This window comes from Gossypium hirsutum, chromosome A09, assembly GCF_007990345.1.
Source record: "Gossypium hirsutum isolate 1008001.06 chromosome A09, Gossypium_hirsutum_v2.1, whole genome shotgun sequence".
NCBI classification, from domain to species: domain Eukaryota; kingdom Viridiplantae; phylum Streptophyta; class Magnoliopsida; order Malvales; family Malvaceae; genus Gossypium; species Gossypium hirsutum.
The window spans coordinates 10,316,996-10,344,693 of record NC_053432.1 but is presented as its reverse complement, the minus strand read 5'-3'; the positions used below and the strand labels follow the sequence as shown (position 1 = coordinate 10,344,693).

General features: G+C 33.7%; 1 protein-coding gene across 2 annotated transcripts; it reads right to left on the bottom strand.

Moving 5' to 3' along the window:
* Positions 1–9,559: 9,559 nt before the first annotated feature.
* On the bottom strand, positions 9,560–26,386 carry LOC107892125 (nuclear pore complex protein GP210). Of its 2 annotated transcripts, XR_005901584.1 has the most exons (37): positions 25,785–26,386; positions 25,434–25,699; positions 24,851–25,017; positions 24,548–24,764; positions 24,043–24,389; positions 23,610–23,789; positions 23,331–23,469; positions 23,099–23,247; positions 22,753–22,864; positions 22,078–22,670; positions 21,815–21,938; positions 21,428–21,708; positions 20,459–20,572; positions 20,170–20,232; positions 18,854–19,045; positions 17,959–18,018; positions 17,795–17,863; positions 17,264–17,410; positions 17,028–17,147; positions 16,756–16,875; positions 15,975–16,130; positions 15,837–15,899; positions 15,623–15,723; positions 14,425–14,836; positions 14,091–14,193; positions 13,903–14,012; positions 13,349–13,420; positions 12,982–13,057; positions 12,790–12,897; positions 12,522–12,663; positions 11,849–11,929; positions 11,545–11,761; positions 11,263–11,329; positions 11,005–11,166; positions 10,552–10,643; positions 10,195–10,255; positions 10,081–10,117 (listed from the first exon to the last, which is right to left on the bottom strand). XR_005901584.1 is itself a non-coding variant. In XM_016817122.2 (36 exons), the coding sequence occupies exons 1-36, from the start codon at positions 25,964–25,966 to the stop codon at positions 9,759–9,761; spliced, it is 5,862 nt and encodes a 1,953-aa protein (XP_016672611.2). In that variant the 5' UTR covers positions 25,967–26,386; the 3' UTR covers positions 9,560–9,758. The 2 variants fall into 2 exon arrangements, 1 of the variants encoding a protein (XP_016672611.2); XM_016817122.2 differs by lacking the exon at positions 11,005–11,166 and having other exon boundaries at positions 9,560–10,117.
* Positions 26,387–27,698: the final 1,312 nt, after the last annotated feature.

Sequence of the window (27,698 nt, the reverse complement as noted above, 5' to 3'; positions counted from 1 at the left end):
TATTTAAGCAAAAACTTTTCGGTAATTTGTTCCCAAGTGGTGATTGATCCTCGTGGTAACAACCACTATTTAGCCTTATTTCTTAATGAAAAGGGAAATAACCGAAGGCGAATGGCATTATCAGAAACGCCATTGATTTTAAAGGTGTCGCAGAATTCCAGAAAGTTTGCTAAATGAGTGTTTGGATCCTCGTCCTTCAAACCATCAAACTGAACAAACTATTGTATCATTTGAATCGTGTTAGTTTCAGTTCAAAATTATTTGCAGCAATAGCAGGTCTAACTATACTCGATTCAGCTCCTGTTAAACTAGGTTTAGCATAATCATACATAGTACGAGGAGCAGGATCCTGATTTACTAGGTTCGCAATAGCCACAAGAGGTAGCGGATTATTATGATTATCAGTCATTTCTTCGGTTGTGGTTTGAATATCGTCCTCTTGCCCTTCCTCTATGTATCGTTGGCTTCGCTTTATCTCTCTTCGATTTCTGCGAGCTGTGCTTTCAATCTCACTATCAAAAAGTAGAGGTCCTGACGGGTTTCTTCTAGTCATAAACTATAAAAACCTGCTAGAAGTAAATAAAAGAAAATTTAGTAATATAAACAAAATTAAAATAAAATTTAAATTACAATAAAATAAATGGATAAAGTAATAAAAATTAAGCGTTCCTAATATCTTAGTCCCCGGCAACAACACCAAAAACTTGGTGGTCGTGAAACTAACTATAAATTTGACTAAGGCAAGAGCACCTATCGAATAGTAATATAGTTCTGGCGAGACTGAAAATATCGTATCCAATAGGACTAAAAGTACTAGTAGTTACTCTCTTTTTATTATCTAACCTAAAACTTTAAGGGTGTTTTTAAACTAACCTAAATTTCTAATTTACCTAAGATCACTACAGAGGCGAAAGTTGGAAAATACTTTAGGAAAACCAATTGAGAAGACAATACCCAAGAAAGAATCCACCTAGATTTCACTTTTTACCTTTGACTTAGACGATTTATTCACTTGACTTATTCTGTAGAAATCCCTGATTTATGTTATTATCCCTTTCGAGACTAAAAACAACTGACTCTAGGTTGATTAATCGAAATCTCTTTTTAATTAAAACCATTATTGTCACATTAACTCGATCTATGGATTCCCTTATTAGATTTGACTCTAATCCAACAGATTTATATCGTCCTATTTCTAGGATTTCATTCAACTCCGCTTAATTATGAATGATCTACTCTTAAACAGGGACTTTTGCTCCACTGAATAAGCACATCAAAACCTGAATTAATATTCTGGAATATTAAAATAAGAATTTAGAACTCACAATTAAGAATAAGAATAAGTATTTATCATATAAATCAAAGAGTAATAAGACTCGTCCTAGGTTTCATCTCCCTTAGGTATTTAGGGAGTTTAGTTCATAATAATAATGGAAAACATCTCAAAGTTTGGAAAACAACAAAACATAAAGAAAACCCAAGAACTTCTAGAAAATTGGATGGAAATCTTCAGTCTTGATGTAGATCCTGACTCCAAGGTGATTCCGATGGCTAATCACGAGTATTTTCTGCTTCCAACTCTCTATGTGTCCTTCTCATCCTCTTCTAGGGTCTTTATATAGACTTTTGAATGCCCAAATTAGCCCGAAATAAGCCTTTTCCAAGTAGAACTAGACTTGGGCTCAACAGGGACACGGCCGTGTGCCACGCCCGTGTGAAGATGCTCAGGCCGTGTGCAATTCTGACTTGGATTAATGTCAACACAGCCATGAAACACAGGGGTGTGGTCTACCCGTGTGTCACACACGGGCGTGTGGATTACCTGTGTGGAACTGCCTAGGCCGTGTGAAACATTGATTTAGGCCCAATTTGTCCCTTTTTGGCTCATTTCTCGCTCTTTTTGTTATCCTAAACTTGCCTGAGTATAGCACATAAATTTAAAGGATTAGGAGTATCGAATTTAATAAAATCAAGGAAAATTCATCCATAAATATGCCAATCATGGGGTAAAAATATGTATATATTACGGTTTATCAAACAATTTCAGAAATTCAAACATGGGCTTGATAGAGCTCTAAGCAACGATCACCAAAATGTAGAAATGATCAAAAACGAAACAAAATTCATACCTCAGCTTTAACATAGCCGAGCCCTAGATGGTTTTCTTTCTTTCTTCTTTTATTTTCAGTTGAGGAAGACTTTAACAAATTTTAGCATTTCTTTTATTTAATTCATCATTTATACATAGATTACCATTATGCCCTTAATTAATAAACATTTAAATCACTAACATAAAAGGTTATTAATGTCCACTCATACTTCTAATGGTCAAATATCAACATAAGGACATTTCATTTACAAAGACATATCAAATAGGCACTTTAACAATTAAAAGGCCACTTTTACTTTTTACGCGATTAGGTCTTTTTATCAAATTGAGCACACAAACGATTAAATTTTCATACGAAACTTTCACACATGCTAATTCACATATCATAAGCACTGAAAATAATATTAAAATATTTTTTTGATTCAGATTTGTGGTCCCAAAACCACTATTCCGACTAGGGTCTAAACCGAACTGTTACAGTTTTTTATTTTGTTTCAGAATTTTTATTCTGTCGTTTAACAATCAAAGGGAAATTTTTCTATTTATGGTGGCCTTAATTGTGGCTTTAAATTGAATTAAAATAAAATTATCAATGGTGAATTAAAAAGACAATGTGAGAATGCATGTCTAGGATTGGTTCTTTGAAAGACTTGGTATTTAAGCATGCCAAGTGCACCACCTCTCTTTTAAGGTTACCTACCTGGTGCATTATTTTATTTTATTTTTTATTAGACCGTATAAACTTTTGTTTTAGGTTTTATTAAATTCCTGTCATCTAACAAAAGTTGATAAGTTTTCTAATTTTGATTTTGTTTCTTAACAGAAAAATAGACTCCCACCAAGTCAATCAATTCTCAATCTAAAGCTTTGGTTCAAACGCAATATTCAATCCAAAACTCAGTATTTCCTGTGGCAACTACTGTAAACCACAACAAGAAACCTGCAAAATTCTCGGGACAGAATTTCAAGACTTCGCAACAGAAAATGTTGTTTTATTTGACCATGTTGAACTTGGCCAAAATTTTCAAATATGACCCTCCTACTGTTAAAAAGGGCGAGGTAGATGAAGTTGCTGCTTTCACTACTGTTGAAGCTTGGAAACGTTCAGATTTCCTATGTCAAAACTACATCTTGAATGGATTGTCGAATGCACTATACGAAGTGTATAATGTTAAGAAAACAACTAAGGAATTATGGACATCGTTGGACCATAAATACAAAGCTGAATATGTTGGAATTAAAAAGTTTTTAGTTGTTAAATTCTTGAATTTTGTAATGGTTGATTCTAAATTAGTTTTGAACCAAGTGCAGGAACTTCAACTGGTCATTCACAAAATTATTACTGAAGGGATGATAATAAGTGAATCCTTCTAAGTCGCAGCCATTATTGAGAAGCTGCCTCCTGCTTGGAATGACTTCAAGAATTACCTAAAGCACAAAAGAAAGGAAATGTCAGTGGAAGACCTAATTGTTAGACTTCAGATTGAAGAAGACAATAAAGGTACAAAAAAAAGGCTCAACAAAGCAGCAAATGAAAATGTTGCTAGGGCAAACATCATAGAAGTCAATAAAGACTTCAAGAAGGGAAAACAACCACAAAATAGGTCTAAACTGGGACCAAAAGATGGTGTTTTTTAAAGTAAAAATTTCAAGAAATATGATTGAATTGCAATAAGATAGGGCACAAATCATCCAACTGTAGGATCTCAAAGAAAGTTAAAGCTAACGAGGTCAATGCTGTGGAAGAAATTTCCAAGGAAGTGTCCGATATGGACTTATGTGCCTAACATACGCAAGAACTATGAATAAGAATATTCTTTCTAAAGGGGGAATGTTTTTGGGAAGGGTATATGTATTAATCTAAATGCAATCTCTGTAAAAGCAAAACTATGAATAAGAATGTTGCTTCTTTTTCTGTTTATATGCTTGAGTCATTTAATTTATGGCATAATAGGCTCGGATATGTTAATTATTAAATTTTATATACATTAATTAACTTAAATAACATTCCTTCGTTTTACAATAATTATAATTATAAATGTGAAACATGTGTTGAGACAAAATACATAGCAATGCTTGTAAAGCTTGTTCAAACAATAGGAAGGAATAAAAATGTTTATTACCTTCATTGCTATGTATATTTGCTTAAGAGAAAAGACGAAGAGAATTTTACTCTATAAGCAAGAAGTTGAAAACCAACTTAATAAAAAGATTAAGTGATCGTGGTAGTGGTAGTGGATATGTTGAATCATTTGAATAATGTACACAACTTAATAACACCACCATACTTTCCTCAAATAAAATAGTCGAACAGAAAAATCAAACTCTAAAGGAAAAGATGAACGCATTGCTAAAAAGCTTTGAGTTGTCACAGAAAATGTGGGGGGAGTGTTTCTATGAGTTAATTACCTTTTTAAATAAGGTACCCACAAAAAAAGGACAAAACCATCCTACAACCACTTGAAAGTGTGGAGGGTCTTGCTAGCATAACGTATAATGGCAAGTCAAGACATATGTTTCATCGACATAATACCGTTAAACAACTAATCTTAAATGGAGTTATCTCTATTGATTTTGAAAAATAAAAAGATAACATTGCAAATCCGCTAACTAAAGGCTTAAATGAGATCATGTTGATAAAACATAGAATGTGACTAAAGCCCATGAAAATAAAAGGCGTTATGTGAAGGAAAACCCTACCTAGCTGATTGGAAATCCCAATATCTAGGTTCAAAAGGACAACCTAATTGCATAGACCTTGTGAGGTCACTGTGGGGGTACTTATCCCGAGTCCGTTCCTATGATGTAAACAGTGACTAAAAATCGGATAGGTTAAGCAATGCTTTTAATGACCATTGTATGTTTCAATGAGCTAAACAACATAAGTCACCTATGTAAGAGTGAAGTTGGGCAGCTTCAAGGAGACTACTGGGGCATAGGTCTCTCAAACTCTTGCAGAACCAGGATACGTTCATGGCTATATGAACATACCCATGAGAACTAAAACCTTGCTAGGGGGTAGTTGTGTGAGGTATATCATCGTTTACACAAAAAGGTAGAACAGTTCAAGGACATCACGTCTACTGATCAGCTAGTAAAGTAAATATACTTTCACAAGGGTGGATACCTACCTATCCTATGCAACTATCGATCGTAGATTCTATCACCACATCGAGTCAATTTTTTTATAAAACTATCAATTTTCATTCATGTGGGGGATTATTGGAAAAATTAGATTTTTATGAAACTTTGAGGCATATTCTCAATAGGTAAAGGTGGAGAGTTGAATCATAAAATTATGGTTTCTTATTCTAATCCATGAGACATTTACAACAGTATATCATATGCTCAAAATAGTTGAGTGATGAATGAGAAATTGATGCTCAAAGTACGCTACTTGGAAATATTTGTTGAGGAAAAGTAAAAGCTTAGATCCCACATTAGTTAAATACCAGATGTGAGATGTGTATATATATGTAAACCCTCTTGAAGGGTAATTGAATAAGTAAGCTTGAAAACTTGCCTTGCACGTAAGGGGTGCAAGTCCAAACCCGATGGGGTTGGGGTGCAATCGCATGATGTGGGCAACGCGAGATGTCCGGACTAGTCAAGCCCAAATAGGCTTACAGATATTTTAGCCCAACACGAATTTATTTTTCTCAGCACACATAATCTACTTATTTATGGACAGTGTCTGATTCCAATCAATTTGATTCAATTTTTTAAATCAAATTGATTTTTTTACTCTTTAATGACAGATTTTGTGGTTATTTCTAAATTTTCAACCATCCTAAATGCCTATAAAAGGTTGTGTATTATATAGAAATTTACACACAATCATACTCTTTCACACTAAAACTCATTTGCTTTCAGAACTATTCCTTTTCCTCTTCGAATTTTTCAAACATTCCGATGATAGAAAAAGGAAACATTCGTTCGTTGATCGTTGTAGATGTGCTACTATTTTGATCACTGTTGTTGTTGTTGTACCTTGGAAGACATTTGACCAATGTTTCTCCAAGTGTCGTAAGAGCGGCCTAATCTGTCTTAGGGAAACTGTGTTTCACAGGCCTCAATGTTTCGTAAAATCTCTATTCTTCTTTATTTCAATTTTTTATTACTATTTTGTTTGATTTTCATATTTCACAATTTAATTATAAATTGTTATATTTATATTTTAGTTATATAAATATTTATTTATTTATATTTATATATTTTGTTTCGCTAACGTGTGTATTATCCAATAGATAATCCCATGATAACATTCCTAATGATGCTTTAGCTCCAACACTATGTTCAAGAAAAAGGAACGAGCCTTGATTTGGGATTGTAAAATACTCCTTACAGTCAAAATTTTCATATTCCAATGAAAATTTGGTTAAAAGACATCTAAGTTTTACAACCTATTTCCTAGATATAACGATCATTGAGAATCATTGGAGCATATTATTTTCTTCTGCCCATCAGCCTGGGCTACTTAGCATGCTTTAATCTTTCATTGTGACCCAAATTCAGTCAGGTGTCCATCCTTTGCTCAATGGTGATCCCAATGCATATAATGCTTTCTTTTAATTCATTTCATGGTCTTGATCTCATTGCTCACATTTGTTGAGAAATTTGGAAAGCTTGTAATACCGCCATCTACGAAGGAAAAGAAAGAAACTCGGTTCAAGTTTGGAATGATGCTTTCAAAGGACTTTCTTATTTCTATGATGCAAAGCCTCCTATCTTCCCACAAATTTTTAATTTGTCCAATTTAATACATAAACTTTTATTTCGTTTACCGATTTGGTATCTAACCCTAAAAATATTAAATACTGACATCATTTAACATGTGGCCAATGTCATGTGACACTACGTAAAGAAAAAGGTCAACTAGTCAAAGTAAGGGACTCCAAAACAGTTATATCATTTCATTTTTTAAAAGGCAAGCTAATAAAGGGCATTAATATTTTTTAAAAAGCATCAATAAATTCATGACCCTAAACTCACAAAACTTTTCTAGTCTCCTTGTTTCTGTTGCTTGGTTTTGCCTTTTGTTTTTTTATCGGACTAGATTTTCGAGGAACTCTCTCAAATGCCACCAGATTGAAACCCAAAATCCATGGAAAACTACCTCAATCGGTCGATGTGGCGGGACAAAATTAAAATTAGGAAAATAAAACATAGAAGTGAAAGGGTACATTTTATTTTAAATAGGATAGTGACTGTGTAAGGTAAAAATGGTGTGTTTTACTTGCATTGACAGCTGTAGTAACTAACCAAGCTGTTACTAGTTTTCTTTTTCGCTACATAAGAAGTGTTGTTATGCGGGGAAATACATATTGAATATTTGATGAATTGATTCTGTTTCGTCTCCCTTCCCCTTTCTTTTTACTTCTCCCTGCTATTCTGCTTCTTTGTTTTCTCTGTTTTCTTCTGAATTCTCGGCTTCTGCTTCTGTCCGCCTTTCTCTTTTCTGCTTTTCTTCTGGCTTTATATTTCGATCCATAATAGTCGATTCTGTCATATGATCGTCGCACCATTCCGGATGTAGCTTCCTCATGGCCAGTCACGCCTCTTCACTATTGAGATCGTCAGTTTGAAGCGTAGAAATTCAAGAGCTTTTTTTTCATGTCCCTTTTCTTGATTGAAAGTTTGGGTTTATTAAGTTTTGAGTTCTCTCACTTTTTCTTTTTTGCATTTCTCTCCTGTTTCGAACTACAGAGATTCTTTTTCTTTTTTGATTCTATTTTTTCCCTCTTTTTCTCTCTGGTTTTGATTCAAATGGGTTTTCTTAAATCCGATATGTTTCCCGTTCTGGAGTTCTGTTTTCTTAAATCTAATCTGTTTTGGAGTTGTTAAATATGATTTTTTATTTATTTTGGATTTCCTAAGGAAAGAAGGTGTGAGTATTTATATTTAATTAATTTGGTAGTAAGGTTGTATTTTTAATTCTTCAATGATCTTTTCCTAAATCTGAAATTTGGGTTCACTGGCTGAAGCTATGTGTTCCCTACTGTATGCTATTGGTGTCCATATTTTAAGAAAATTTAGGATTTTTTTAAGTTGAAACTTTCAATTTAGAGTTCTTTATATGTTCAAATTTTCAAGTTGTTTTTTTTTTTTTGTCTTAGAATTAATTCAAGATTGCTAAGTCAAATACTTCGTCTTCCATTGAAGAATTAATCATCTAATTTGTAAACTTTCGATTTGTTTTCCAATGAAAAGAAAGGTATGAAGGTTAAAGATTCAAGATTTAATGTTGTTTTAAAGCTAAATATCAGTGTGCATTTGGATTCATAAGTGAGAACTACGTATGGATTATGGAATTCAACTACATGAATCACTTTTTTCTTTAGTTCATTTTTTTCATTAAAAACATTAAGGGTTAATTAATATTAGGTCCTTAGTACATTTTCAACAAATAAAAACACTGACAAAAGTGACACATGTCAGTACTTAAGTACAAAGATTTTTTGCTATTATCCTTTCTTTCAAGGTAACAACATAAAATTATTAATTAAGTTTTTTTAGCGTATAAAATTATTAACTGGGTTTGTAACTTATTTTAATGAATATATATTTTTAAATGTAATTATAAAACAATTTAAAAATTGATTTATATCAAAAAAAATTTGATTTAAAAAGAAATAGAACAAAACTTTAGATTTTAAGTTAATCAAATTAAGTATTCATGTTTTTTTTCAAATCAATTCAAATAAGGAATTTTATTTTTTAAAATAAGGAATTTTATTTTTTGAGTTTTAGTTAGAATTAAATATTCTCAAATAACAAATTAATGTATCTACTTGTGTCCCTTCAATTTTGAAAATAAATAAATTAATCCCTAAAAAATAAATTTTAAAATAATCTTCAAAAATCCTAAATTTTATACAAATTATAAAAAATTAAAAAATTTAGTTTTTTAAATGTTAAATTGCAAGAGTTTTTAATTTTTTTTAGATAGTTAATTCAAAATCTTGAATAAATAAATAAATTATCAAATCAAATTTATCATTTTTATTTACTTTGAAATATATACAACCTCAATTTTATGTTCAACTTAAAATTTAGATTATTGACAACAAAATTTCATCTTCACATATTTACTTTTTCTAATTTGACTCTAAACAAATTCATTTAACTCTACTTTGAATTATAGTTCACTCAATTCAAACTAAAAATTTCAAATTAAGTTACGAAAATAATTTTCTTTTAAAGTCAATTCTACTAAATTTAATTGATTTAATTGACCACTCACCCCTCGACAAAATGCACCAATATAAACCGAATTAGCCTAAACTTAACTACTTGGTACTGATTTACAGTAGGTACCAATACCGGTCCAGTACTAACAAACCTTGACTGAGATCCAGCATAACACAACACAAATATATGAACGAGACAATTCATATAAAACAAATTATTACCATAACAAAATTTATGAAACACCTTAAACACAGATTATAATAAGAAATCATACCAACAAAACTAAATCACTGATATGATCCAATCATCAAGTCTGTCAATGAAGTTCGCGGTTGTATGTTTCGCCTGTATATACACATACAAGATACAACAAAATTTGGCATACATTTTGCCAGATTCTAACTTCTAAGCAATACAACAAAAATGAAGTTAAAGGGCAGCCAGATTATAGAGATTTTTAGTATGTGTTCTGAGGATTAAACCTCCTCCTACCTTCTCGCCGATAGTATGGAGTTTCGTCTATTGTTCTTCTCACATAATCTACAAATGGCTGCGGTGTTCGTGGAGATTGTTCGTCCAAACGAAGGGGACTTCTCCGGTCTGGCGTGACAGGTGCTGATATGCTTGAACTGCACAGAGGAGTGGATGGTGGCTGGGATGATCCAAGAGGTCGGTCGAGGAAACATATGAAGCCAATGATCAGTGTGATTACTGTTAGGGCAATACTTCCCATAACCTTCGCCCAAAAGGAAAAGTTAATAGTAGCTTCAGATTTTTCATCTGGTTCATAGTTGACATCCACTTCCACTCTTTGACCTGAAAAAAAAGAAAGATGAGAAGCTTCATTGTTGTCATCATAATAAAAAAAAATCCAGATTCAAGACTAGGCTGACCAGTGGATGGGAGTTTGACAATGATTTTATCTGCAAATCGCTTGGCACTAAGTGCTTTTACCTGAAATCACAAATAGAATAATATCAAGAAATGAAAAGATTGAAATTTTGAACATTGCCTCCAAATATTTTATTGCAAATATCATAATTTTGAAGCTTGTTACGGTTTTGAATATTTTCCATCGCAGGAGCTTTTCATTCTATAATTCGATCAATTCAAAAGATGCACTGTGCTTTTGAGTATTTAAGCTAGCAGAGCATTTTCTTTTGTACAACCCCAACCGACCCTTACCACTTGGCTAACCCATGCGACTGAACAAATTTGTTCTTAGATTAAGAAAATATTCGCAATCGCACCTCATAATCTATGCGGCGACTGAGACCAAATCCTTCTTTCTGGATGGGATTGATTGCTAACAAATCTTGGCCATGCCAGTGGATTTCAACATCTACAAAGACCAAATGAAAGATAAGAATAAGATTTGACTGATAAATGGAACTATGGAATGCATCAGAGGCACGGAAGCAGTAGACATAAGTCTGGGAGTAGGGAAGTGTTTATAAGGTCAAACAGAAACTATAGGAGCTTTTCTAAAAGCTATAAAGCAGAACTTCTAAAAGGTTAATTATCAAAATGGAAAAATGTCAGACATGAATGCTTCACACTTGCAATCGTCCATCAATGAGCTATGGGGTTTCACTTGGCAAAAGTGAGTCACAGCATATATTGCCTAACTAGAAATGTTCCATGAATCCTTTTATGCTTACATAGAATACAAAAGGCCAACCACACACATACATAATCATTACCTAAAGCTTAGAACTCTGGTAACTTGCATCCTCTTCCCAACCACCGTTACCCTTTTTTCTTCATTCAGATACCTTAATAGCCCTAATACAATCATTTTTGTTCTACAGCCACTGGCTACTTAGTCTCAGGGGGTGTATAAGGAATCTTGCATCATGTGCACTCTAGTCCATATAAAAAAAAACTTAAAAATAAATTAGGAAGGTGGTGGCATAGGAGGCGAGGAGATGAAAAGAAAGTGTGTGCCTGAGTCATTTTACCTGTGTTTCCCAAGATGGTTATGATAGTCTTGTTAAAGTCTGGTGTCAGATTTAACTGTGCTATATCCTGAAACAAGCAAAACATTTAGAAAATCATCCATGATCCCCCTATTCATGTTTAAGTCAAGAACTGTACAAAGGGGCACCAAGATAAGAACTGAAACAGTTAAAATATAAACCCAATAATAATAGTTCAATAACCTTATGTGACACAGAGAACAGTAAATCAAAGTAAGTCTTCTATATTAAATGAAAATTTAATATAAATCATCAATCAATTACCTTTCCCATTTGCATTACGGAAAATCCCCCGACAAAAAGTGCAGATGCAGATCCAGAAACATGGCTGTGCTCTTTCATTGAAGCATTAATGGAAACATAAATATATGGTTTCATGTCCTTCAACTTGGGTATGGTGCGGACCAAATGCTCTGGGGAGTAAGGGAAGAAAAGGCAAAACGAGTTGCCAGTATCAAGGTCTATCCATGGCTTCGCATAGCTGCAGAGATTAAAAAAAAAAAATTCATTACAAATAGTACAATTTATATGCTAGATCAACATTCTAACTTGAATGAGAGAGAGATACCCGACAAAAGGAGGGTCTACCCTACAGTCATATGGGGCTCCTTTACTGCTTCCAACAGTGTTGATCTTGTCATTTGTATCACTAGTATATGGCAACAGTTAAAAATTTTGCTTATTCATTGGTTATTTTGCGCAAAACACAACTGGATAAATAACCATTAGTCTTTCACATAAAAGAACAAGTCACAATTTATAGACAGTACACTTAATACCAAAGATGATCTGCCACCAAAATATTGTCATATACAATTTCTTAAAATTAATAAATTTCAAAATTCAGAAAAGGAAACCTAAGCATCAGTCATACATATATGTTTAAGAAACCCACTGAATTAGTGTATAGTACTAAATTATAAATAAACTGTAAGGACCATATCGAGACTACATAGTACATCAGTGTTCAGACCAAAGAAAATTAGAATATTTTAACACATCTTGTGGAAAGCTTATTCCAGACCAAAATTATTTTACATTCATTTGAACAATGAAGTAATGCTAACATTCTCCAAAAGCAGATGATTAGTATGCTTCAAATAATGTTTATAAGGTTGATTTGCCATAAGTCTTCTAACCCACTTAAAATTTTAGAATAACTGTTGACCTCCCAATAAATTGACCAGAGTCAAGTTGTAAGTTGGCATAACACAATTAAAAGCACTAATTAATGTACAAACCTGAACTTCACGGAAAAGCTAAATCCTTGGGAGGGAAACGGAACATTTGTCAGCATCTCCTTGGGGGCATCCACAACAAGGGTACTTCCAGGTAGAACTGTGACTGTTGTTCGCAGCTTGACATTTGAACTTTCAAAAGAAACTATTTAGAAATAACAAAAATTAAATCACTGAATGGCATCTCAATACAATGACATATTTCACATCAATTTCCTAAAATCCAGCAGATTTAACACAGTAAAGGATATTATTAATGATTATTTAGTACCTTGGGTTGATCCCTCTCCAACTGCTTCCGCCTGTCCAGATTGAGTGTGTAAAACTATAACACTTTCATTGACACTATGCCAGTGACCTGAAGCTTGATCATCAGAGCCTAACACAGAATGGACAAAAAACAGAGTATTAGAGGAAAAATGATAAATTCCTTCTTAGAAATAATATTCCACCATAAACCCACCTACTACGCTGAAGTTAATAGAACTCCCCTGGTGGAGAACTGGATTTTGGGGATGCACATAGGCACCAACTGAAATCTGAACAATGAAGGATAAGGCTTATAAGCTGGAGAGAAACTATCAATCAACACAAATTAACAGATTTTGGTCAAAGCATAAAACTTTTCTTATTGCAATAGAAGTAATGAATTGGAATCAAATGCATGTCAGAACAAGGCCTTACATCCTTAGAAAAAAGCACAAGCAATTTGAGCTTAAGAAAGTTTAGCATTTATGAGCTGAATCTTGTTCGTGCACGTATGCAGATACATGTTGTGCAGTGATAAATCTAAGATATAGTTAGTGATTTAGAGACGAGGAAATACGTACCAGCATATAGTCAGACTTCTGTGGACGATTGTCAATTGATACTCGGAGAAGAGCTCTACCGTGTCGCATTGCCTTCAAGCAGAACATTTGATTAAATGATATAGCTTGAGGTAAATTTGTTGTGCGCTTGAATGAGATCTTGTATGCAGCGCAGTCTATATGATAAATTGTAAAGCAATAGAAGTAAAAAGAGAAAGAAAACTGCTTGATTGGTCACCCTAAGTTTTCAATTAATTTCAAGAGATCAACAGACCTTTAGATGAATCATATTGGTGTCACGGGTATTGTTAACAGAGACCACATCAGGGTAATTAGTTTCAGCATATAGACTGCACTGCATAAACACGGAGAAGAGCTCTACCATGTCGCATTGCCTTCAAGCAGAACATTTGATTAAATGATATAGCTTGAGGTAAATTTGTTGTGCGCTTGAATGAGATCTTTTATGCAGTGCAGTCTATATGATAAATCGTAAAGCAATAGAAGTAAAAAGAGAAAGAAAACTGCTTGATTGGTCACCCTAAATTTTCAATTAATTTCAAAGATCAACAGACCTTTAGATGAATCATATTGGTGCCACGGGTATTGTTAACAGAGACCACATCGGGATAATTAGTTTCAGCATGGTGAAGAATAACATTAGAAGCCTCGTAAAAGGGATTTCCTGAGAAAGTACAAAATCATAAGAGGTAATCAATTAGGATACAAAATAACAGAGTGAAAATAATTAACATAAGTTTACCTATAGCATCATGGTAACTTATTGAAAGTTCAATTTCTGCACCAACAGCGAGATCAATTGAATGGACTGGAAGCTCCTTGTTTGTTATTCTTATTTGCTCCACCTAAAAGGAATATAAATCATCTTTCCAAAAGATATTACGAAAATTTCAAAACACATTTTTTAACATTCTGCCATTGGAATGATAGGACACCAAATAATATGCAACTTGACTAGGTAACAAATATCTAGACAGTAACAAAGTTTGATAGTCAGCGAGAATGGAAAAGGAGTATTAGCTACTTGCTACATATGTTAAGTCATTGAGCGGGAAATACAAAAGGTTGTACAATACCTCAGCAACCCGGACACAAGAAGCAATCTCAGTTCTCCCAGTGATGCGATCTTTGGCTTGAATGCAAGCAAGATTATTGCTCTCTTCTGTTTTTATTTTGTCCCCATCAATAGAAACAGCACGCTGTGAAGCTTCTGTTGCTTCCTTACAATTTCTTAACAAAGAATAGATTATGCTTCCTTTGCGATTCTGACCATCTTTTTGCCCATGTGACTCTACTGATGAAGGTAAGATGCTAGATGTGGTATAATGGGGAGGAAGAAGCCATGTGACAGGAGCTCCAAGTGCCAGGGGAAGATCAGACACTACCAATAGTGAGAGAGAAGCATTGTAAGTCCTTGCCTCCATGTGTGAACCAGAAGAAATAAAGTCACATGAGAATGAAACTGCAATATTTGTCCTCCCTGGGGCCCTGAAGAAGAGAGATAATTATTCATTTGAAAAGCTAGTATAATTGGATAGTTTGGTCAGATCAGAAAGGAGATTCAGCTTGCCAGGATTGATATATAATCACTTCAAGATTAAGAATATGAAAGAATGGGTCACTGAAGTTCAGTGGATATATAAGTTAAATCATGTCAAAATCCAAATAAGCCCTAAGCTTATTTTTCCTGAATTTAGCTATAAGACTAGATCATCTATGTCATGAGCATTGTGGTTCAACTGAGCAAATTCAGTCAGAAAAATTATCTAGATATCATCATTCTACAGACTGATGTCCAATACCTAAGACCAAGTTTCATTACTACAAAGAGGCAGAAAGAAAATTTGTTAAGTGTTTGCCACTTTAACCTTGCAGATAAACCTTCAACTTAAATCAAAGTCCTTCACTGAAAGACATCAACTTAAAATTTTTCTAATAACTTCTAAAACCAAACAAATTTTGTGGAATAAGACATTTATAAATCATTTATCATACGAATAAGATGCAGTATAAGTTATTCAATCCCAAGCATTCAAACTCCAGCAAGTTTTAATGAAGGATGCCTGAAAATGAACAATTTTGTGAGAAGGGAAAACAACAACCACAATCATTAACGTGGTTTCCACCCCATCACTTCCAGAAATTTTAAAATAAATAAATGAAATTTCAAGTGCACAGCCAATATTTATTTACTACATGAAGCAGCAGATGAATAACAATAATAATTTGTATTTCAAAAGAAAAACAATATAATTTTCATTAACACAAGTATACCTTCCATACAGAACATTGATAAAACTAAGTTCTTTGTTATCCACATAACTAACGTGTTGAACTGTTTCCGAACCAACCAGTGGAACCCCAAATGTTAACACCTATAAAGGAAAAGGAAATGAATCTTTTCTACCAAAAAAATCAACAAAATTGAAGCATATGACAAATTAATAAATCAAAGACAAATACTACTGGAAACAACATTTGATTCAACCTCTTCATCTTCTATGTTCCACTTGTAGTCTTTGCATAGCCCATAGAAAGAAAATAAGTCTCCCTGAAAATACAAAATCTCAGTCAAATTCAGATTGAAATAGATAGTGAGATATTTCTTTAGGCTAGCCATACTTGCCTCAGAAAATAAAGGATAAATTGGTGTCTCACGGCCAACAGCAAGTTGTTCACTTTGTACATTCAATATCGCTGAAGACGGTACTCCCACTTTAACACTGCTATCTGCTTGACAAATCACATCACCGCCATTCCCATAAACTGTGGCAAGCAGTGTCTGGTGGAAAAACCAAAAAGTAAATCCAAATTAAAAACTTAACATATAGTTAAAACTTGTTTGTTAAGGGAAAATCAAGCACTGGCATTTCACTGTTTTGGTGATGAAGCAAGCTGGGGATAAAGATTTAACCTTGATAGAATTTTAAATGATGAAATTTACCAGAAGAACTAATGTTAAATCACTTTGCATAGCCAGCAAGTACATTTGGGCTAAACGTATTAATATGACCATGAACAGCTGACAAAGACATATTAGATATCCACATGTATGCTCTTATAAGAGCAGCGTAGAAGCGTTCAGTTCATTTAGTAAGGCTGCTGAGTACAAATGAGATTTTCCCACTTCTATGTATGGCTGGTGAAATAGAGAGTGACAAGAAATGACGGCAAAGAATAAACACTCAACAGTGTCCACCCACAAGAAAATGTCTCCATTCATCACAAACCAAATCTGTTCAAGTGGCCTGTCTAGTTTATTTACAACTTGAAAATACAAAGTGCTCAACAAACTACAGCTTCATTGACACTAATCTCCATGAACGTAAAATTGAGAAGTCATAAGCAATTGTTTTTTATATATAGATAAACAACACAATTGTTATTTATCATATCTCAAATCTTACAGTGTTTCCAGGTGAAGTTGCAGTCAATCGCCCTAAAGTTTTGTCCACTGTTGCAATGGCATCATCTGTAGTTGTATATTCCACAAAGGCACCAAGGGTTGGACCTCCTTTAATAGTGAGCTAAAAGCATGAAAAATACATGTGATATTTGATATAGTTAGAAACATGGAGGAAAAGGGAAAAGGGAGCACAAGGATTTGAGGGGAAAAGGATATGACGTTCCATATGATACAAGAACTGTTAACAGAAAGTAATGGAATGCAGAGCCACACCAAGTAAGAAGCGCCTGGTACTAGGAAAATATTTGGTGGGTGAATTGTTGGTGGAGCATAAACCTCAACCTTTATAGCTTGACTCAATAGTTCATGTCCAGAATGTCGTCTAGCACTGACCTGTTATCAAGATCTATCTTGAAATTTATGCAAACAAACTCTTGATTGAGAAACCTCAACAAGCCCCAAGGAAATGATAACATCAAAGAAATTTTCAGGAGTGCTAAACGACTTACGTAAAGAGTTGTGACACCAAGATGTTTTGCCCTGATTTTGAAAGTCTGTGCACCTATATATCGACCGCTAGGGCTTGAGAAATCATCCTTGTCCGCAAGTTCCACTATATCATCTTCAATATGCACACGGATATTCATGTACGCATACTGCACAATAGGAACACAAAGAATGTGAAAACATGGTTCGTACATGGAAGCATTGGCGTAGACACATCAGAAACCTTTCAAAATCAGGATAAACTGACATGTACAAAGATATATTTTCAATGCAAGACCGTATATTATGAGATATATTGTCAAAATAGTTTGTGTATATATCTTTTACTTCTAAGATAGCCATTAGGTTACTATAAAAGGATCTCTGGCATGAGAGGACAGATATGCATAAGGAACTGTGTGCCAAGATTCTGGACTCAACTTGGCTAAATACCTAACACACTTCCCACAGCATTTAGTCTAAAACATATCTCCACAAAAGATTATCTGGTACATATAGCTTCAGGAGAATGATAAATGGCAATCATTTCAAACCTGAGGAATGTCAAAAGTGCTTCCATCATCAACCCCAGCCATCAAACCAATTGACTTTGAACTTCCTTCCTTCAGATAAAAAATTACCAGTCAATAAGTGCTAATCCGGATTGGAAGTGGAAAAGAAAGTATCAATTAAGTATAAGGTCCAGTGAAGAACCCACCATAAGGCTTATCTCTTCTCCAGACATAATCTCAATCCAGTCTATATCTGCAACTTGGACCTGTAAAAATGTCATCAGAATAATAAATTATGAGCAAAGAGATATAAAACATGAAGGTATCATCAGTGGGAGAACGCATAACGCTGGTATGAATAGTAAATAAGAGCTTCTGAATACATAGCATGTTGTAATTTCAACTTAACCCAACATTTCATTTTGAAGCAATGAAAGAAAACTTCATGTTGATCTCAGCTATCACTTTATACGTGCATGACATGATAAAGATTCAAAAAAACATAGTACCACACCTTCCTCTAATTAAAACAGGGATTCATTTATAACTGAATTTGTTGGCCTGAACAAACATAAAAGACATCTCTTTTCTAGACAATAAAGAAATGTGTTTGAGCAAGTTGCTTTTAGATAATTTTTCAAATGTGAACAGCATCAACATCCCCAGAAAGGGATTACTTCCAGACTTTCATTTCCTTCAAATTTGCCAAGAGAGCCCAGGATTTACTTCAAGTAAATAAAAAGCATTATTTACTGTAGCATGGTTGAACCTTAAACAATATAAGTCCAAATATTTCATGTATTTCAAATTAGTTAGGGACTTAAGGTAAAGCACCAACTTTCACAAGCAGTACTTCTTTTAAGTACTTAAAATGAAGCTCTCTTGAAAATATATACACATTGAAGCATGATATGTTTGGAAAATCAAAAGGATTTCATGCAAGATTCTCATAAATTACCTAATCATATTGCATGAATAAAATGCATATAGAATCAACATCCACTTAAAGGGGTTTCCTACAAACTTCCCTTCAACTTTGTCAAACAGAAACGCACTTTAAGCAAATAACAAGTATATTCATTTTCAAAATGGAGAGATTACCACGACAGAAGCCACAAGATTAGGAGTAAGCCCAATATCATAAACTGTCACAACTGCAGTTCCAAGGCCTTTCGGTGATAAAATCAGTTGTAAGCATTGTAAACCAGGTGGTGACTGAGTAACTTCAACGACTCGAGAATCATTCACAACAGCTTCCAAGAAACAGCTCCCTCCAGTAATTGACAAATTTGCCTAAATGGATACAATGATTGAGTATATTGTACGAAAATCATAAACGGCCAAAATTCCAGAAAAAAGACAATTAGGAGTATTTTATGCCTGAAAACAAAATCAAACCAATAGGGTTGGTTTGAAAAAAAATTATGCTCAAAAGGATTGAAGATGTCCGGCTCAAAAGCCTCTACACATTGAGGTACCATCAAACATCACACTAACTAAACATAGTTATAGTCCTTTAATCTAAAATCTAATTTGCTCAATATTCAACTAAGGAGCAACAGCATAATTAACAAATAAAAAGAAGCATGAAAAAGATATCCATCCGGTTAAGAGCTGTAGAATGTGGAATCATGACAACTACATATATGTTGTTAGTAGCACACTATCTTTTTGACTGATTAGAATGATAAATCAAAAAAGATGATGATATACTGGGACTCAGGCAGGATGAAATTGTTAAAATTGCTTGTATATACAGTAATGCTATTACAATAGCTCCCCCAGATTTTACCATTCACCTTTTCCATTATCATAAAGACATGCATAGATGAAAGTTATTTTGAACAAAAATTATTGGCAGTTTGAAGCTTCAGTTATCCATTCGTTTACTCCTTTATTGAAGAACTTAACAGCAAGCACTGCCCAAGAGAATTCCTTAAATTCCAAATGTAGCAATTAGCAAGGGAACCACGGTAACACTCCAATCCAAACTGTTATTTTTCATTAGATATGCAAACCCATAATCCTCATGTAGCTACTAGCAAGGGAACCATAGCAACAGATTATTTAATCTAATAATTAGATCTGTGAAAATGCAATGGCTCAGAAAATGGGAAACCAAATAGCCACTGTCACCAGTTTGTTAGAGAATAAAAGTATAAAGCAAACAAGTTTATTGAAGGCAAAAACATAAATTCATTGGCAAGTTCATCAAACTTCATAACATATATATAAGCCACCAGCAAAAGATGTATTAAATGTTTCTCTGGCAATGAATATTACAAAGAAAATGATCAAATCAGCTTCAAAAGCAATGTATCACATCAACTTCATCTAACATGGTTCAAAATTATAAAACATATTCAACTGAAATTACCAAATGAATGATTAAAGCAGCGATGGTACTGGATTTCTACCTTAGCATTAGGGTTGAAATATAACAGATTGAACTCCGGACTCACTTTTAGAGTAGAAACAAGCTGCAAAGATTAACATATCAAAATATTAGAATAAACTTTTATACTATGTTAGTGCCCCAAAGAAAGAAAAACACATTAATAACAATATTCTTTTTTCTAAAGAAAGAACCATAGAGGGCAAACAAAGCTTGTTTGAGTAGATTATTCACAGCAAGAAAAATAGCAGAGAAGACACTTCAATTTTATGCAGTAAAAACAGAAATATAAACATGCCAAAACAGCCTACCTGTAACCTTACAGCATCTGTAAGAAAATTATCTGAACCTTCTAGCAATTTAGCAGAATAACGGTCAGCTGCGGAACTACCAAAGAATCCAGTAATGGTGGCACGAACAATACACTGAGACAAAAGCAATTTAAATCTCATTTTTATCCCAACTTAACACATCTGAGAAGAAAAAAGTTGCATTAATTATTCAATACTTAAGGAATAAAAACAAATGGAAGGCCAACCATCTAGATATTATAGCTCTAAAGTATCAAGAATATTAAATAACAGTATTCAGAGGCAACAAGTGTCTACTGATATATTACAAATACAAAAATGAGAAGACTAGATGCTAGGGTGCGAATAATCCAAATAGTCAAACTTGTACAACCTCTAAACAGAAGAGGTGATATTGTTCTTTAGGAATGTTGACCTCACACTCATTATGCCCCAAGAGTACATAATTACTACAAAAGTGAGGATAAAACACATAGGATGGGGAAAAACTGAATGAAGCAGATGCAAGCTCCCCAGTTAGGTTTTCTTATACTTCTCTAGTTACTTATAACCTAACACGCAAGAATGATGCCTCTAACCTGCTTTTTAATCAATTGAAACCAATATTAGATACTTAAATGCGGCAAAAAATTATTTATCTATATCGCCAACTTACATTTGAAGCCAATTTAAACCCATATGCACTTTTTCATGCTTACAACTCTTAAGATATTATTTCAAGGAGATACTACTAATAGTTTTTTTGCTGTGATATCTTCATTTAATTTAAAGATTATCATCACAGTTATCCTCACTGTATTTGAGTGCACTTGGTCTTCACTCAACCTCCCCTTCCAATTTTTAGAAAGACCTCTCACTCCTTCCCTTAGCATTCAATTGTATGATGGTTTATCTACTTACCTCATGGCAAAGATATTGCTAAATATAACTAAAAACCAGAACTAGAAAGTAATGAATCAACAGCAGTACCGATCCCGATTCATTTCGCAAGACCAGGAACCTCTCCCAACTAGATGGATTATAGTTCTCTGAATCATAAGCATGGTTCCAATAAGCCAGACTGTCACAACTGCCTAACTCCCACTTTAAGCACAGGGAAGAAGAGTTTGCAAAAGGCTCCCCAGTGGTACTAATACTTACAGCAGCCACTCTAATAGTTCGCCCATTAGCCACAGTAACTGGGGTGACTTGACTTTGCCCCGGGCTACGGTCAGCTTGAATTGCAGTCCGAATAACATCTCGATTATTAACTATAACATCAACCAAAACCACACAACTGGTTAAACAGCAGAAAAAGAGAAGAGTAGAAAAATCAAATGTCATATTTCACATCCACCCAATATAAACAACATTTACCAGGTTCATCCACTATTACCACAATTGAGGAAGGAAGGCTGCAAGCAAGAGACAAGGAAGCTTCCACTAATGCGGGAAGAGAATGATCATCTCCAACCAAATTTCCACGTTTAAAAACAAGTCTCTGAACAGTTAGGAACCATAGAAAGCAACATATCATGACTCTTGATTGATAAACCATATTTGTAAGAAACAAATAGCAACAATATGGACTTCAATTGAAACTCGTAAAAGGCCAACCAGGAAACAGCACAGAAGCTTACATAGGTCCCCAGTGTTTGGCATAAAAGTCTGTACAAACTACCATCGCTGCTAGAAATCAGATGAACATCAACCCCATTGTCATGTGTATGTTCTTCATCAAAAATCTCCACTCTCTGCACAAACTCAACACCTTTGTCCCACCTTTCTGGCCCTCCATGAAGAATGACATCTACTTGTGTTCCAGGGACAAGATATACCTTATCTCGATCTTCTAGTTTATTAGTAGTTTCTATTCGAGCTGTATTAACCCAGTAACCACCAAACTGGTTCCCGTCACCTGCCTGGTGCAGAGTAAGAGGCATGTATGATGCAATTCTGGAAGTTGCCCCTAAAACAATAGGCCCACTTAAAGAGGGATCAATATGATGATATTCCTTTGAAAATGTTGCATGCAGCATAGCTTGACCAGATGCAGAAGCATATATGTAAGTCCATGAACATGGAGGACCATCTACTGGTACATGGAGTTCCAAATTATCTTCCTTTTGAAGGACTGGTGCCTCTCCTGTAGCATTGGTAACAATGAAAGACTCGCTTCCAGCTTTCCACTTTATAAAGGAATGAAATGCATCACATCTAGAAAAGTAGGCATCTGCAAATGGCAAGTCAACTTCAACAAGAAAGTTTGCAAGGAAGAAAAGAAGTTTCCAAATGATTCTGGAATGTGGTGTAACCGTTTGATGCTTTCATTGAAACAGCAGCTGGGAGATGTGATCCCACAACAGTCTCAACAGGGAAGTTTTGTAACATAACCATAGAGGATGGAATTGAAACTTCAATCATAACCTGTCAAAAACATTACAGAAAGTAACTTCAAAAGAAAATATAAACAATGAACAAGTGAAACTGGAAGCTTTAATAGGGTACAAAAACAAGCAAGTCTATATTTTAGAATTTTAAACATCAATGAAAAAGGAAGCAACAGAGAGCTATCATAGAATTTTTATAAATTTTATGCTACACTAGGATCCTTTGCAACCAAAAGAATGAAAAACGCAGTAGAAGAAACAAATTTATTACCTCGTCGTAATTGAATGAATCAAAACTTGACACCACCTTCACTGTAGCTTTACCAGGCTTTTTCGCCTGGACAGCTCCATATGCAGTGACCGAAATAACAGTAATGTCTGAAGAAAACCATTTATAGTCACTTGAGGCTTTTGCACAACCTAAAATAGCATTGAAACCCATAAATAGGTGTTAGAACTTGTAAATTTTATTTTATGAATTGAATGAGTAAAATGCTACCAACCTCCAGCAGCCTTTAACTCCATCTCCTGATGTACTGCAGGTGCCCAAGGAAGGAGAATAGTTTGAGATTCACCAGTTACTTTTCCCAAGCTAAACTTTACTTGATCACATACAATAACCTCTTGCATAACCTTGAGAACCTAAATGACAAGTCCAAGAGAGATAAAAGTAATCAATTGCAAACAATAAAATTAGAAGGAAAAAAATAATGATGCTTCTATAATCTTGTCTCTTAAAAGCATAGGAAGAAAAGAAAAAAGGTAAGTAAATGACATTTCACCTCCTTACTATCATGATGTCCATTATAGTAAACTAAAGAGGTTGTTAGTTTCCCCAGTCCCTCTGAAGTAGCTTCCAAAATTCTAGCACTCCTCCAGCCGTATCTAGATGCAATAGGCTCTAACACAGGGACAATTTTCCAATAGCCAGATTGGTTGTCATAAAACTCAATATCATCATTCTGCAATGGAAAAAAGGAAGTCTGATTTGAAAATGACCAAGAAAATAATGAGAAACATACTAGCGTATCAAATTAGACAAGTGAGCTAACAACTGAGTGACAACAAAATCTTTAACCTAAAAATTTATTGACCCTTTAAGTATTGTCAAAAAAAGAACAAGAACCCAATCATCAAGCGAATCAAACCAAAAAGTTCTTGATGTTAACATAGCTCAACTATATCAATGGATAACAGAAATAACCCATAAGGTACCTCAGTAATGTAGATTTCCTGTGCATATGGTCCCCGAGAAAAAACCTTAAGTTGAATGACGTATTGTTTTCCAGAAACAACATACCAACGTGCCATAGGGGGAATGGGTTCCATTCCTTCTATTGGATCACCAGAAGCAGATAATAGTGATATGTACATAGACAAGGTATCTGGCAAGACCACCTTAAGAGATGACATCTGACTATGGCCATCAACTCTAGTATCTTCAACAATGACAGTTGTTTCACCCAATGTTAGCGCATGAATGACACCCATCGTAGAGTCCATTTCAGCAACTGAACTGTTTGAGACAGACCATCGATGATGTGGCGATGGAAGAGATACCTCTGCAAATACCAGTTGAAAGATACTTAGTCTTTTCCTAAGAATATCAATCAATGCAACAAAAATAGCCAGTTTACTCCAAATGGACTTGACAGCATAAAGAAACACCCATCAATTCAATTACTAGAACATGTTAATGAAGGGATTCAGAAAAGAAAACCTTGAGGAACATTCTCACGGATAACCTTAAGACTATAATGGAGAGTAGCCTTAATGAGGACGAAAACAGGTGACGGTGGATATAGTGACATAGCTTCTGCAACAGTTAGAACAATCTTATCACCCATGCCCTTTAACGGTGGCTCAAGCAATTGTACTGAAACATTCTCATGGCCAATATGAATGCCTTTTACAACAAATAAATCTGAAAATACACCCTGCAGCATATATTACAGAATAAGTTTCGATTTAATGCAACATTAAAAGTCAACTCATTGCTACAGAAACTGTACCAGACAATTACCTTTTCTTCAAGTTTTATCTGGACATCTAAGTCACCACACAGTCCACCACAGTCACTTAAGGGAGAATCCTTCAAAGGAACATGGGCAAGGTGATGACTCAACCCACTAGTTTTTGGCATCAGCTTCCACATGAATTGTAAACCCACCAATGACGAAAACACATTGTCTGGAATACAAGTAAAAAGTGAAGATAATAAACCATAATATTTATACACACACAAAAACCAAAAAATAAATAATAAGAGTGAATGTTCTTCGATATAAGCTAAAAGTAACATAATGCTAACTTAGTATTCTTCACTACTGGCTGAAATGCTTCGTTACAATTTACTTAATAAAATGTTGCAATAAAAAAAATCATAATTAACTAACAAATGACCAAAATAAAAAAAATTACGATCTCTTTCCATATAAAACTAAAATCATGCACATAGTTATTCGAATAATTTTTTTTTTAAATTACTAATTCTTCGGTATCATTCTTTTCTTTAAGTAAGAAAAGCAATAATCAAACGAAGTGAATGTTAGTCTATTCGAGTGTGTGTGTGTGTGTGTGTGTGTGTTCCTAATTTTCGAAATTACCTTCAGTATCAAAGGCACGAACTCGGAGAGTAGCGAGTCCATCAAGATCAAGCTTAATAGAATTATGAAATATTTGAATTCTATCAAAATTATCAATGAAAACCTTGCACCGAATCACGATTCCAGTGTGCACGTCCCTAGCGTAAACCGCAGTTTCTTTTCTACCGGAGTAAGGCGCAATCGATCTCAGCCGTGCACTTGTCGAGCAATGATTGGTCACGTTATACTCCGGCAGAACTGATAAAATCTCATGATGATCCCACGACCTGAAAAAACCGTGATAAAAAAAAGTCAGACGTTTTCGAATTCGAAGAAATATACGTATTGTTTTGAAATGTACGGAGAAAGCACCATTTGAAACAACCGTCGCTTCCTTGAAGCCGATATTCGACGGGGTTCGTCATTTTCGGAGGTAAAAGTATGTTGACGTCAGCTATGTGAGGACCAGAGCTCGAATGCGACGCCGTTCCAATCACCGCCATTAACGAAACAGTGGAAAAAAGCCAAAATATGAAGCGAATCATCTTTGACATCGACGTTTTTGCTAAAGCCAAAGCTAGGGAAGCTTGCGCATAGTAAAAGATTTAGTGACAGTTGAGCTCTTTGAAGGAGGAGGAAGAGGAGGAAGCCCTAAGCAGAAACAGCAGAGAAGTTTAAGAGGGGGTTTAGAGGAAGGGGGAGCGGTGGGAGTACGTGGCGGGAGATGATTGGTGGTAATGAGAAAAGGAGGTAGTTTTATATTTTGGTACCAATAGGGATGGTGCTTGTCACGTGGTTTACGACTTGGTATCAGTTTGTTCGTCGTTTAAATTGTAAAAGTACCTTTTATCTACTCGTCGTTTTGCTAAGGAGTCGCCGTCCATGCTTCTTTAGGGTTTGACTGTTGAAAAATATTGCGACCTTACCAATGTTTTAGATGATCAATTTGAGGGGTGCTGGGTGATTTTTAGTTCACTCCGTTCCCAGTTTTCCGATAATCAAATATATAAAAGTTACTAAAATCTTTGTTTGCTCCTTATGACTGACTTGCTAAAAAATCCAATAAAAAATTTGTATGGATAGTGTTATTTAAATTAATAAAATATTAATTTTATTATTAAATTAAAATTTTATTTTAATATAATATTTAAATTTTAATTGCATTATACATATTTTATTTTAGTATAATATTTACAGTTTAATTTTGTACATATTTTATATGTTACTATTAAGGTAAACTGCACAAATGATCATTCAATTATCAAAAATTTTCATTTTAAATATTCAAAACTAAAAGTTTACAATTTAAATACTCACATTACATAATTTGATTATTTTAATCATTTACGCTAAAATAATTTTATTATTTATTATATACTGTTTTAAACTAACAATTGTAGTTTACATTTTTATTCACATTTCATAGAATTTAATAGTACTAATAAATCTGCATGTAACATGAACCAAGTTTATACAAACTTTATACAAGAATCTTGCTTTTCATTTTCCTTTTCTTTTTAAGTTCAAGAATCCAACTTTTAACCCCCTTTAAATTAAAAATATTATTTTAATCATGATAACGCTTTTCAATTTTTTATTTTTTATTTATCAAAATACTCGTTCCTATAATATATACTAGTTTCTTGTCGCGTAAATTGGTGGTGATTTTACATGTTTATATTTAAATTTTATTAAATAATATAGTTTTTATAAACTTTTATAAATATATATTTAATAATTAAATGAGAATTTATCTAATTTATAATAAATTTTTATTAATTTTAAAAAAATATTTAAAATAATAAAATAACATTTTAAAGTAATGAAAATAAAAAAAATGAAACAATTGATAGTAAAATATTAAATAACTAGATAAAATAACCAATGGCCTACAACATAATATTATTAAATTCACAACATAATAGTAAATAGCATCATCAATAAACAATGTCATTTTACACATATCCATTATTATAATATTTCATTGTCATCCACAATTATGTAAATATTATTAAAATCATATATTAATAAAACTATCAAATACCAAATAATAATAACTAAACATCCCAAATAATAAATAAAATCATACATTTTTTGTAACGAAAATAAAATCTATAAAATAGTACTAAAATATCATTTTTTTAGTAATTCTTTAGATGTTACTTTGAATGAAAATGTCTTACTAATATACATATTTATAGTGTTAACTATTGATTTTAATTGGTATATAATCATAACACTAATTAAGTAATAATTAATCTAAAATAATAAGTGTAATTTAATATG

Excerpts from the sequence above, each read along its gene's own strand:
- LOC107892125 (XM_016817122.2), bottom strand. The coding sequence starts at position 25,966 with ATGTCAAAGATGATTCGCTTCATATTTTGGCTTTTTTCCACTGTTTCG. Across the intron at positions 22,865-23,098 it reads ATTCATTCAATTACGACGAG|GTTATGATTGAAGTTTCAAT; the intron begins GTAATAAATTTG and ends TGTTTTTGACAG. Across the intron at positions 12,898-12,981 it reads TATTAACTTCAGCGTAGTAG|GCTCTGATGATCAAGCTTCA; the intron begins GTGGGTTTATGG and ends ATTCTGTGTTAG.